Here is a 13,640-nt window from a genome sequence, read left to right on the forward strand (position 1 = left end):
GACCACAACAGCACTAAGAACAGAAAAGGATGATGTATTCTCCATTACTGGCTTTAAAGTGTGTTAGCTATTGTAGGAATGAAATAGCAACAAAGATATTCTTTGACTTTATACACATCTCAAACCATTTTATTATTTCATGCTTAAAAAGCCCAAGCAGAAGCTTACACATCACAGACCCCATTGGCAATATATTTCACACACAAAAACAAAAAACAAAACAAAACAAAAAACCACCTCTAATTCTTGGCCTATTCTCTCAAAATCACTACTAACTTGTTAAGCCTTCTGAAGCTCACTAATTCAGGCTGTCAAAGATGCAGTCATTGACGATAAACTTGACTTACGTGTCTTTCAGTCAGGGACAGAAAGGTCTACTTTTACCCAACCCTGAACCATTAAAGGTCATATCCTTTCAAGTTCTTTTCTAAAATTCACTCAAATCCAAGACAAGTGTACTACAACCATAAAGAAATGTACAGTTTTTACATCCACGACACTACTTCATCACCTACCCCTGATGATTTCATGCATCTGTTCAGATGGTGTAAATGACTTGAAAAAAATTTTAAACCTCACACAGAGCATAAAACAAATCAATACTGGATAAGGGCAATATAAACAAGCCTAATAACTTAAATGCACAAATATTTCTATTATGCCAGGCTTTTAGACTGTCCAAACTCAAGTTTGGAGAGGAAAGAAAAGAATCTTCATAAACCAAGAGATTAAGTTTATCCATATACTCTCAACATTAGTTTTTTTCCCACCCAATCTCTACCCCTCTCCCCCCATCCAGTCCTCCAAAAGGAAGAAACATTGAGGAACAGATTAGAATTAAAATTTTCTTATAGGAAAATATTCCTTTAAAAAAAAACTGAAAAGACAACAAATTCAGCATAGAACACATCCAAGGAGGATCTTTATATGTAGATGATGCCTTTGACATGATATGAACTAAAACTCCCTATTCGATATGTAAATTTTAGAGTACTATAAGACCTGACCACTGTCTACTAGTATTCACCATAAAATAATCAAGAAAGTGCCTTCCAGAAAGCGAGATTGGGACTAATACGCCCATTCAAATCCAAATTTATCTACTGGCTTTTGCAACATAATCCAGCCAAAAGAATGGGATTCGTATCTCAGCTATGCAACAGCTAGCTTTTCAATGTGTTTTGAAGTAGGTGCCTCCAAAGTAACAGTCACAGCTTTGGCATTTGAGAACACTCTAAGCAATTTAAGAGTCTTTAAAATTATAAGAACTAAGTAATATAGGCTCATTAAAGAACTTTAGAAAACACATATAAGCAAAAAAGAGAAAAATAATAATGCCACAATGCCCAAGATGAGCACTATTAATATTTTAGTGTATGCTCTGCTAAATCTTCTTGAAAAAAATATTTCCCACATGTAGGACTTAATATTGCACATATATTTTACTTAACAATAACAAGAATGTACTTCTATACACATCCATAACATTTTTGTGAATGTACAACCTTCTACCTTATGGATATACCCTAATTTAGTTAGCTCCACTGAGATTCTCTATGATCTGTTTAGATGTCCTACACTAAAGGAACAGAGTAGGTTAAACACTTACTTCCTAAAGTTATTGGCCCACAACATCCTTTTTTGAATTATACATCAGAACTTGTGCTCCTTCACAAATACCTTGGGAAATTATGACTTAACCAATCCTCAATACTGGGTTTTTATGGTATTTCCAATTTTTTTCTATTACAAAATGCTGGGATCAACTTCTTGCTTGTACATGTCTGTGTATTCCCTAGGGGAAAACTCTAAAAATAGAGTTATTGAGCCAGTTGGTTTGCATATGGTAAAAACATGTGACAATTTCTGCCCAACTGTCCCCCAATAATGTATGAGAATTGTCAGTCTTTTTAAATGATAATATTTAATTTAAAGGAGAGTTTCGAAGTTATATGCACTCATCATATATACCCAATATTTTTAAACTTATATAATGACTTCTTTATGGACATGGCTAAAATACATAGTTATAAATACCAAAGGTCTTACTGTAATGGACATTGACTCAGAAATCTATCTAAGTATATACCACCTCACAATTTATAGAACATGACAAGCATGGATATGTTAAGTTGTGTCTTTTATTTTCCTCTTTGTTACATTTACATATTTCTGGATATATATTCTGTGCTCTAAAGAAGATATTAATGATCCCTTATATCTACATCGCCCTTTATACTAAACAAAACACTTAACACTTAAACAAAAAGAAATTTAGAGGAATAAAACATCCTGAGAGTGAACTTTAACACAGGATATTAAGCTGTACCCCCAAAAAGAGCCCTAAAGTTACACAATAGTAGCTACATATTTAGAGCCAAGACTATAATAACCAAAATCTCTACCAATCAACTGATACCAGTATCATGGAGGGAAAGGTGTATCTTAAATGTGTATCTCTATTAATTTACAGCTTATTTTCAGTACATATTTTTGCAATCTCAAATAATTAAGAAATAGCTGGTTTACACAGCAAAAACAGGGTTTAGGTTCCTTTTTCATTTTTAAAGTGACACTGGATATAATTTCATACCTCAAAGTAACTCTCAGTTATTTAAGTACAGTGTTCACACCCAGGGTGGAGTTCTGTGTCATTTCCAAAGCTCAGAAAGGCCTTGCCTGCTCAAAAATATCTCCCCTTAGAGGGAAAAATGAAACAAGATGAAACCAGAGAGGGAGACAAACCATAAGAGACTCTTAATCTCAGGGAACAAACTGAGGGTTGCTGGAGGGGAGGCGGGTGGGAGGGATGGGGTGGCTGGGTGATGGACATCAGGGAGGGTATGTGCTACGGTGAGCGCTGTGAATTGTGTAAGACCAATGAATCACAGACCTGTACCCGTGAAACAAATAATACATTATATGTTAATAAAAAAAAATATCTCCCCTTAGAGCCTGTCTCAAAATCATATTTGAAGTTTTAAAAAATACAGAAATTATTCAACAGGTCTGGAGTGGAGTCAGTGCATGTGCATGTTTTAAAAACTCCCCAGTTGACTCATTTGTACAGCCAGAGTCAGAAAGCACTCAGTTACATAAAAGATTGAGGAAGGGAGTGGTATCCTCAGGTCCCCAATTCAAATGTTCATATGAAAACCATCAATCTGTCTTAGGGGGACCCACGTGAAAACTGTACCTTCAGAACACTCATAAAAAGTTCCAAAAAGGGAAGCAAAGTAGGGCACCTTTTGACCCAACCCTGGCCCCCATAAAGGACAGGGGTGAGGATACACAGTAATGGAAGCAAAACTCAAGAAGACCCACCTGGCCAGAAACTGCTACTTCATATTTTAAGCACGTGATCCCTTCAACTTCATAAAATAGACCAACAAGAAAAAACTGCTCAGCTGTGTGTCTGTTTGGAAAGGGGTAGTCTCATCAAGGAAAAGCATCCAACCACAGGTAGGAGTCTCACCAAGCAGTGCCCATCAACATATGATAAGACCAAAATGGATTGGCAATTAAGACCGGATACTCAGAGACAGTACATTACCTTTTACAATATAATAGTCATTCGTCAGAACTCTGCTTCTCAAAAGAAGTTTGTCTCACAAGAACAGTGCAAAAACAAGCCAAAAAACCTATGTCTTCTAAGTAGTTTATACATAATAATGCATCATTTTCTTAAGCTTCCGTTACCTACCAGATCTGGACTTAATGATGTCACTGAACTCATTCTGCCCATCATCAGGCCTGACCTCGTGTTCTCCATACTTGGCCATCTTTGCTGAGTTTCAATTTAATCCAAAGACTGTATTAAATCCTCTTCTTAAGACTTCCAGTTTTCCATAATGGTCCAGCTCAACATCAATATCTGAAGAGAAAAGGAATGTATTGGCTTGGAAAAAAATGTATACATACATTTTTATTTAATATATATATAATCATATAGTTATATATACTAGCCATTCATTCAGCAAATACTTATTCAGCACTTTCTATGTATAAGGCACTGATCTGTGCAATGGAAATAGGACTGAAAAAGAGACCCAGACTCTGCCATTACAAAGTTTATAGACATTAAGCTGTTAATTATATAATGAATTATTTCATTGTAATACTGATATGTTACAAATGTACAAATAAAGAGGCATAGAGTAATATGAGCATACAGCATAGGAATCTGACCTGCCCTGGGCAATTAGAGAAGGTTTTCTTGAAGAAGTGACATTTGAGCCAAGCCTTCAGTGATGAAAAAAATTTAATTAGCAAAAAAAAAAAAAGAGGTGGGAAGAGAAAAAGGTTAAGAGCCTTCCATGTGAAGTGGCAGGAAGAATCATTGAGCATTCAAGAGGCTGAGCCAGTGTCTCTGGAGAGAAAATAGCCAAGAAGAGAGAAATCTGGCGAACTAGGTGAAGTGGGTAGACAGGACCAGTGACAGGGTGTTGGGAGACCAGGTCAAGGCTCTTGATCTTTCTCTAAAGAGGAAGGGGGATCCAGTAGATGGTTTGAAGCTGGGAAGTAACAAGATCAGATTTGCCTTCTGAAAAGATCGTTCTGGTTTGTGGGGATGAGTGGGGAGCCATGAAGACTATGGCAGAATATAGCAATTGTTCATTCAATGTGCCATGGGCACATGGGTGTTGAATAAAAATTTCTTTCAATTCCTCTGTATATTTAAAATTTTTTCACAACAGAATTTTGGGAAAAATAATTCTTAACTTTAACCAAGTGATCAGACTTCGTATGACCAATAATGGGGCATCATGTGATACAATGGGAAATATACCACATCATCTATATAGTATCCTCATGAAGCTTATCATGAACAGACAAATCTAGACTGTGGATAGTCTTCAAAATAAACAATCTGGACTGCTCAAAATTATCAACATCGTGAAAAACAAAAACACCTGAGGGAAGGGGAGCTTTGTAGGTTAAAGAAGACTAAAGAAACATGACAACCAAGTATAATCCTTGACTGAATTTAGAATTTAAAAAATAAACGTTTTGGGGATAATGTGAAAAATGTGAATTGGGGCTATATATCAGACAATATTATTCTATCAGTAATATTTTCTATCAGTTCTTTAGTATTGGTTCATGGTTTTGTCATTATGCAAGTGAGTATCTTTGATTATAGGGAACACCTGATAAAATATTTACCAACGAAGTGTGATAATAACTTCAGCTTCAGTTCAAACAGGACAGCATATGCTTGTCTATCTATCTAGGTACAGGTATCTCTCTACCTATATACATACATACAGGGAGAGAGGGAGAGAGAGAGAGAAAGAAAGCAACTGTTGGAAAATGGTAAGTGAGGAATGTAGAGAAAGCGTATGGGTGTTTACTCTTCTTTCTAGTATAATATTACAGGCAGGAAATGACTGTGGTCTAAACAAGGGTACATGGAAAGAAACGGGTAGATATGTGGGATATTTAAATATCAAATACAGAAGGTCAATAGCATTTGGAAACTGACTGGATATGAGTTGTTCAGAACACTAAGGTGCAAAATGACTACCCAGTTTTGGTCTGGGCAACTATGTGGAGGGTGAGTCATTCACTGAGCTGGGGTAACACTGGCAGATAAGCCACTGGCGGAAGAAATCATGAATGTGGCTTGGACTTGCTAAGTCTGAGGTGCCTCTGAGTTATATAAGGGCAGATAACAAAGAAGACAGTTGGATATATAGGTCTGATCTCAAAAATGGTCTGGATTCAATAAAAATCTGGACAGTTACACATTATACCCATTGACACAGATTTTATTCTAGAAGGTGCATCATATGAATTCTGCTGAGTATAACTATCACTCAATAAAATAGTTTTAAAGATTTTATTTATTTATTTATTGAGAAAGGGAAAGAGGGAGCACCCAAGCAGGGAGAGGAGGAGAGGGGGAAGGAGAGGGAGGAAGAAAGAATCTCAAGCAGGCTCAGCACTTATCTCAGGAGCCCCACATGGGGCTCCAGGTGGGCTCAATCTCACAACCCTGAGATCATGACCTGAGCAGAAACGAAGAGTCGACGCTTAACCATCTGAGTCACCCAGGTGCCCCAGCAATAAAATAATTTTAATCTTCAGTAATTAATTAGAATCATCTTCAGAGCTTAAAGAATTGAGGATTCTACTCGGCAGAACCACCTTTTCTTTAAGGATGTCAATCATGAGAGTTCTGCATTGCCCTAATACTTCCTGGAATATATAGCCCCTACAACCCAAACAGAATCAGAATTCAATTTTAAGTTCAGCAACTTAGCTGTATCCTAACAGCCCCTTAAGTGGACCCCAAATGCCAATTAAATAAATTAATCATTTAATTGGGAATATAACAGTCAACACATCCAAATATTAACCTGCAAATAATGGGCATTAATTCATATATGACAACATAGAACAGAACAAGAGTTTACTGCTAGCTAGGATTAGGCAACTCAAATCATTTAATTCAAGGACACACCATGTGGTATTATTTTATAATATGCTTCATTTGGCATAGTTACGTAATACTTAGTATTTTATATATTATGTTTAATTATATGTAACATTCAAAGAAATTCCATATTATTTTATAATATAAATATATGTAAAAAATAATTATTATATTTTTTCCTGACCAGTCAGAAAAAGGGTGTGTTCTAATAATAAAGAGGTCAAAATTACCTTAGAAAAAATGTTTTAAGTATTTAACAGTTTGAGGCAGAAGAGAACTGGTGCACTACTAAAGATTTAGGAACAATTTCCTCTCTTATAGAGAGGACCATGTGAATTAGATCACCAGTCTGCTAAATTTTGAGTATAAAAAACTTTTTTTCATTTTTTATATTGCTCTACTACTGTTAAGACTTTAGGGATTATTATGTGATTAAGTTCCTTTTTGGGGGTACATACCTATAAAAGATTTGCTGTTCTTAAGTGCATTTTAATATATTCAAGAACGTAAAGCTTTGTTCAGAAGAATGCATATAAAATTTTATTATGGAAAATCAGGTTTGTCCAACAAAACTTCTCTTTACTGGAAAGCAATTAACTATTCCCTTTAAAATATTCTGACTCCTTCATAACTAGTCTTAGTTAAGGGTCTTCACTTCAACACATGCCAAAGACCTTCCCCACTCCATAGAAAAGAAAAGTAAACTGTTTACACAGGACTTTACTTCATTTGCACATGAATATTTATCATATTTTTTTTTATTTTGCCACTCTAATTTCTCAAATTTTCTCTTCCTGATCATCAAAATCCCATATTTGCTACAAAGATACAGCAGAAAGAGGTTCAGAGGAGAAGGAAAGAATGGGAAGGAGGGAGAAACACAGAAGGCCATTTGAACAGTTGAGAGCCAGTGACTGTCACCTGTTGCCAGGAATGGGCAGGGGACCCCAGGTTGAGCAGCACACAGAAAAAGATACCTCCTTCTAAATCACTAAATGCTGCAGCTATTTATAACTGGTTGTCAGGAGACAGAATCAAGGTTTCTTCACAGACAGTGTGTGGACCTTCCTCAGGTGTGGACCTTCCACTGGCACATCTACAGACTGTAAGAGAGGCCATCTTCCACACAAAGCTGGGTGAGAAACTGAGAATGAATGGGATATTATTGCCTTAGAAGCTTTAAGCCCTATACAACTGTCATTTATTGTTACCACTGCTCCAGATCTCTGTTCCCTCAGAATTATGTTTTGCAAAGCGTAGCCAGATCTTTCTCACTGAAATTAATACACTCAACTCTGCATTCAGCAACTCTTTCTTCAGAACGTGTCTGGCTGTCATACGGAACAGAAGCCATGAGTGTGTGTCAATAAACTTGGGGGTGAAAGGGTAGGGGGGTGGCCTTAAAGGTGAAGCCAGTGTTTCAATTTTAAAACAATTTGGCAACTAGATAATGTAAGAATACAAATACGTTCCACACCGTGTAATTATGATGGAAATGCGGTATACGTCCTTGGGCAGAAACTATCCATGCATTTAAACCAGAAACCAAAACCTAGGAATGCTGAAGATAGTGGAAAGGGAAGCGAAGGGGCCAAGAATTTGCCACTCTGCTTGAAACAGTACAAGAAACCGCCCAGTGCCAAGAACTGCCATTCACTCTCGGAAACGCTCCAAGGGAAGGTTAGTACTACGGTGATTAATACTGTTTACAGGAGCAATAAATTGTAGGTAAACACCCAAAGGAGAGTTAAAGAGGTGCCTCATCGGTCCCATAAACTTGGGTAGAGGGGGCGGGGAATGACTCCGCGTAAACCGTGGCCCTGGCCGCCGGTACTCGGGAAGCTGAAGCACCCACGAGCTTCGCATTCCTCCAGCCCTCCCCGCAGGCCGCGGCCCCCACGCCCACCAGCAACAGCCGGGAGGGGCCAAGCGCACTTCCTGAGGCCCGCGCGAGTTACAAATGAGTGGATGAGGCTGCTGCCGCGGGTCCCAGAGGCCCCGAGACCCGGCCTCAGCCCGCACCCGGGGAATCGAAGCTTCCGCAAAGTCGGTGCGTTCCAGCCGCAGCAACCGGTGCACTGACCCTGCCAAACGCGGCATGGAGAACTGACCCGCGAGGCCCTGATGACCCAAGTGACCTGGAGGCTGGGAAAGAGGAGACTGGCCCCGGGACAGCCCAGAAAGCGGAGCCGATCGCCCCAAGTTAGACCTGGGGCTCTCCAGTTCAATGTAAAACAAAATGCGGGTCCCCAGGCTCTTGGAGGTCGGGCACGTTTTCTCCTTCCCTTGAACCAATCCTGGAACAGTCCCTTTCGTTATCTGGGGCTTGGGGAAAAAAAAAAAAATTCTCCTGTAACAGCGTGCCTTCTAAAAGTTGCACAGCCCAAAATTCGTGCTTTGTTGGTTTTATAAGTGGCCTTGGGCAACCAGAGCCTCGGACCCAGGGCCAAAAGGGGACACGAATTACCTTACCTGATGCAGCAAGTGATGCCAAGAGTCCGGGAAAGTAGAAGAGGCTACCGTGGGGACTAAGCACCGACTGGCCTCCCCTGTCCCCTCCCCGGAGCCCCACCCTCAGGAGCAGCAACGGCGTGGAGGGTGAACACGTTTCCTGCCAGGCCGACGGCTGCGAGCCGCTCCCCTGCCCATCCACCACACCGCCACCCTCTTCCCACCCTCTCCTGGCGGACACCTCGGGCCCCGCCTTCCCGGGGCCGGGGTGTGTGGCACAGGCCATCCTAGGAAGCCACGTCCCCTCTTGGAGATCACAGCAAGAGGCACGCGACCCTCTCACCCAGCGCGGAAGGAGGGCTGGGGGAGCCAGGCGGCTGCACGGCACCGGGCGTCGGAGGAGCTGGGGTCGTTCGCTCCTAGACAGATTGAGAGGACCTCCGGGTCCGAGCTTTCTCCACGTTTCTGGCACTCTCTCTCCCGCCGAAGAGGGCTGAGCTCAGGTTCCGAGGAAAGTGCACGCGAAAGTTGGTGACATCTTAGACTTGAGAAGGAGACCGGCGCGCAGGGTAGAAGCCTCAGAAAGTCCATCCTCCCCGCAGCCCACGCCCCACTGCCCCGGGGCTGCGGTCACATCCCACTGCGCGAGGCTGAGACACTGCACGGGCTTACCTGCTCCCGGGACCCGCGGGCCCGCGTCGCCCGCCAGCCGCCGCCGCGTCCCGAGCGGGCCGAGGGCTCCTCCGTGCGTGTTTGGGTCGTAGCGATCGCGGGGGAGTGTGCGAGCGAGAGTTCTGTGGGGCGACGTGTTTTAAAAAAGGAAATGTGAAGAACCAGACAAATCCGAAAGAAAAAAAAAATTTTTTTTGACACCCGGTTGAAACAACGCCCCCGACTTGTGCAATCTTCCCGCCCCGGTAGTTCCGCCAAAAACAAAAACAAAACAGTCCAAGTGCAAACCTGGAACGGGCGCGCAGGCAACCAAGTTTGCCAAACACTAGAGAGTTTTCCGTCTGCAGAAGTGACCCAAAAGAAAGGAGGCACCGCTCGCCGTGGTGCCCCAATCGGCTTCGGAAGCCAGAGGCTCCTCCTCGGCCCTCGGCGGGAGAAAGCCCGCGGCCGGCTGCTGCTGCCCGCTCCCCTCAGAGGAGGAAAGGCGACTCCACAACTTTGTGCGCGAGCCGCTCGCTCCGGCGGCTCCTCCTCCGCCGCCGCCGCCGCCGCCGCCCGCCTGCCCCTTTGTTGGAGAGCGGCGCAGGAGGCTGAAGAGGGAGGGGACGCGGGACCGAGCAGGGGCGCCCTGCCGCCCCCCGGGGACACGGGCTCGCGTCCGGGCACCCCGGGACTCGCTCTCCCTAGAAGGAGGGGGCCGAGCGGGACCGCTCCCCGGGCCGGCGCCGCCCCCGGCGCTCCCGCCCCGCTCGGCTTTCGGCCCAGCCGCCGCAGGCCCGGCAACTTTGTTCCGGGAGAGCAGCCCCTCTCGGCTCCGGTTCGGCGCCGGCCGGGCCCAGGCGGCCGCAGCGAGCTGGGCTCCGGGAACGTGGCGCCCCGGGTCACCTGACCGCACGCCCGGTCAATCAGCACCCGGCCTGCGCGCCCTCCCCTCCGGCAGCGGCTGGCCGGGCGCTCGGCTGGCCTGGGGCTGCGCGCCCCGCGCGGTTCCCGGTGCGTGCGGCGCGCCCCGAGCGAGAATGGACACCTCGCACAAACACCATCCCCTTTATTCAGATTACCCGAAAATGTGAGTCACGCCCCCACTTCTGGCAACCCGGGTAGTTCGGGTGATTTTGTTGGAGAGGTAAATCTCCATTTGCCCCTCCATTCACCCCACCTCCGTTTGCTGACGTTGCTGATTTGCAGGTCCTCGTTCCAAGGGTGTATTTATTTTAGCTTTCTTAGTGTCGCTTTTAGTGTTAAAAACTTGACATTTCGTTTTATATTCGGTCATGCCTACAAACAGTGCTACGCGGGCCATATTTTTCTGTTTCCAATATACACACATACAGACATGGAGAGTAACATATTTCATTCCTCATGTGTTCCTATGATTCTTTCACAGGATCACCACACTTGGGGGGGGGGGGCAGCAACCTGAGTTCCTAGTTTGTGAAAAAGAGAAAGGATGATTGATAAGCGAACACAGCTCTGGCTTATTGCTGGTTTAATATTTGAAAGTTAATTTACGATTTAGCAAAGATAAACCACTAGGGGATTTAAATGCTTTTTTTTTTTTTCCAGAAAGAATTCCCTAGTTTTTTATTAGTTACAAAGTGAACGTTTCCCCAGTCCCTAAACGCTGTTAGAGGGGTCGGACGTCCTGAAAGATAGTGTTCTTTATCTTTTTTCTTAGCTTCCTTCCTTTGGGGAACTTTCTTCATATAACCCCACAATACATCCGGATGATTAACTTGAAATGGACATAGTTTATTCATTCACTTTCATTGGTTCATTCATTTAGCAAATGCCAATTTATGGCCTGCCAGTTCCATGGGCCCTGTGAATGATGCAAAGAAAAATCGGATACAGATCTTGCCTTAAAGAATGTCAAATCTAGCAAGTGAGATAAGGCCTGTAAACAATTAAGGATAGGCAAGATCAGTGATAAGTGCCATTAAAAAAAAAAAAAAGGACAGATCAAGTGCTATTTGAGTCTCTGTATCCAGGGAGACTGAAGTTTAACTGGTAATCCTACAGACCCTTAAAGCTGTTCATCATGCACTGTATCCTCCTGGTTGAGTTGATGGAAACTCAGATTCCTCCTTTAAAATAAAACCACACTGAAGCATTTAAGGATTTCTTTGTTTGAAAGGATGTAAGTGAAAAGCACTTTGTAAATTGCAAAGTGCTGGACAAATGTTACTTTATTTAACTCAAAGTTTTTGAAAAACACAGTTGCTTGGGGACGTAGAATTTCTGAGTTTTTCAAACTCTGAGGGGATGTTTAGTTAAGCTTCCCCAAAGGCCATAAGGAAAGTCCTAAGAGTACAGCTGCCATCTGTACACGGAGTGACTCCACCCACACCCCCAGCTTCAGTGGCTGATGGCGCATTACCTGTGCCCTGTTTCTAGCCCTTCTCGCCGCGTGCAGAGACTGATACTCTCTGTAGGCCATGGGCAGAGACCAAACAAAGAACTTCCTGTTGTTGGAATGACCAGGAGGTCCCAAGCTGGTCCTACTCCCTGTTTCCTTTGCAAGGGAATAAAACACATTTAGTGGAAGATTGTAATCACAGAAGGCTTATTTTCCTTAGGGCAGACAGTGTGCTCTTCCTTCCCAGCCTCAGAATCAAGTTGTGGGGAAAGTGGAAACAGACTATCAGAGGGAGGATAGCAGTTAGTGCACCTGCAACCAACAGTCCAGCTGGGGTCCATGCACCAGGGACATTCGCTTGTAATGACAGTACTCAGTGGGTTTTGTCTCCCCAGCCCAAAGGGCAATGCAGAGCATTTAGAGAAAGTGATAGGAAGGTGGCCTGGGGTCTACCATTAACTCAGATTCTGAATTGCTCCACAGTCACCACAGAACAGTAAAAATTCAAGAAAACTGAACTGACGTCAATGGGACAAAGCCCTTGACATAAGAGAAAATATGATAAGTAGTGTATATAGAGATTCAGATGTAGAAATATATGCATACGTATGTATATATAATAGAGAGACATGATTCTACATAGATACTGTTCATATGTAGGGAACTGCATCCTAATGTAAGAGCCGCAAAGAAAACTTTATTACTTAACATTGTATATAATGAATATAGTATGTACAGTAAGAGTATCTAAATGTAGTTCCTCTTTAAACAATAGAAACATAGAGAAATACATCATGTATAAAAAACAAGGCACTCTGGCTCAGATGGTTAAGCGTCTGCCTTCGGCTCAGGTCACAATCCCAGGGTCCTGGGATCGAGTCCCGCATCGGGCTCCCTGCTAGGCGGGGAGCCTGCTTCTCCCTCTGCCGCTGCCTCTCTCTATCTCTCTCTCTGACTCTCATGAATAAATAAATAAAAAACAACAACAACAAAAAATTAAAAAAAAAACAAGGCACTCCTTCAGCTTCACCCTTGGTGTTGACTATGAATAAAGCCCCACATGGAAGCATTCAAGGAAGGGACAAAATTTTAGGGAATTCATCTTTTCTTATCTTTTCCAGGTCAAGAAAGTGACTTATATATAATAGATACCAGAATATTTGCTAAATATTGTTGCTGAATTCTTCAGTCAAATATCTAGTATTTATTGTGCAAGTTGAAAACAGATAAATAAAATAAAATTCTTTGTGATACAATTAAGGAAACTAATAGTAGTAATGCACTAAACTTTTAGAGAATAATTAGAATGAAGGCAGAGTTTCTCACAATTGAGTGAACTTAAGAATCACCAAGGAGAATATTTTAAATTCAGATTGCCTACTAACTCCCAGAAATCCTGATTTGCTAGGTCTGGTGAGGCCCAGGAAGCTGCAGTTTTAACAAACAAATTCTTGAAGTTAGATCAGGATGGCTGGGGACTCTCACTTAGAGCCACTGTTCCCTAAGGAGCTGGCCTCAAATAGGCCACTTTGGATGATTGGAGGAGTTGAGAAATTGCCCTACAAGAAAAACATTGCCCACTGGATCGATCATAATTTCAAAATGCCCACAATTAGCCTTATCTATTTGAATTCAAGTGTTTTGTTTAGTTGTGGATCACCCTTGAGGTTGCCAAGGTCATTAACACCTCAGGAGCATTCTGGGCAATTCAGCCTACCC

At 42.7% G+C, this 13,640-nt stretch overlaps 1 protein-coding gene across 4 annotated transcripts in view; it reads right to left on the reverse strand.

Moving 5' to 3' along the window:
* UTRN (utrophin) overlaps positions 1-10,325 on the reverse strand; it is a 491,233-nt gene extending 480,908 nt beyond the window's left edge. For 2 of the 4 annotated variants that reach the window (XM_032407732.1, XM_032407729.1), the window contains exons 1-2: positions 9,563-10,325; positions 3,704-3,874 (exon numbers count right to left, since the gene is read on the reverse strand). In XM_032407732.1, coding sequence (XP_032263623.1) covers positions 3,704-3,772 — 69 coding nt within the window. In that variant the 5' untranslated portion in view covers positions 3,773-3,874; positions 9,563-10,325. Of the gene's footprint in view, positions 1-3,703; positions 3,875-8,911; positions 8,994-9,562 lie in introns of those variants that run through there. The other 2 variants (XM_032407730.1, XM_032407728.1) reach the window with 2 other exon arrangements.
* Between the last annotated feature and the right edge of the window lie 3,315 nt (positions 10,326-13,640).

This window comes from Phoca vitulina, unplaced genomic scaffold (genome assembly GCF_004348235.1).
Source record: "Phoca vitulina isolate PV1807 unplaced genomic scaffold, GSC_HSeal_1.0 scaffold9, whole genome shotgun sequence".
In the NCBI taxonomy this organism is placed as follows: Eukaryota; Metazoa; Chordata; class Mammalia; order Carnivora; family Phocidae; genus Phoca; species Phoca vitulina.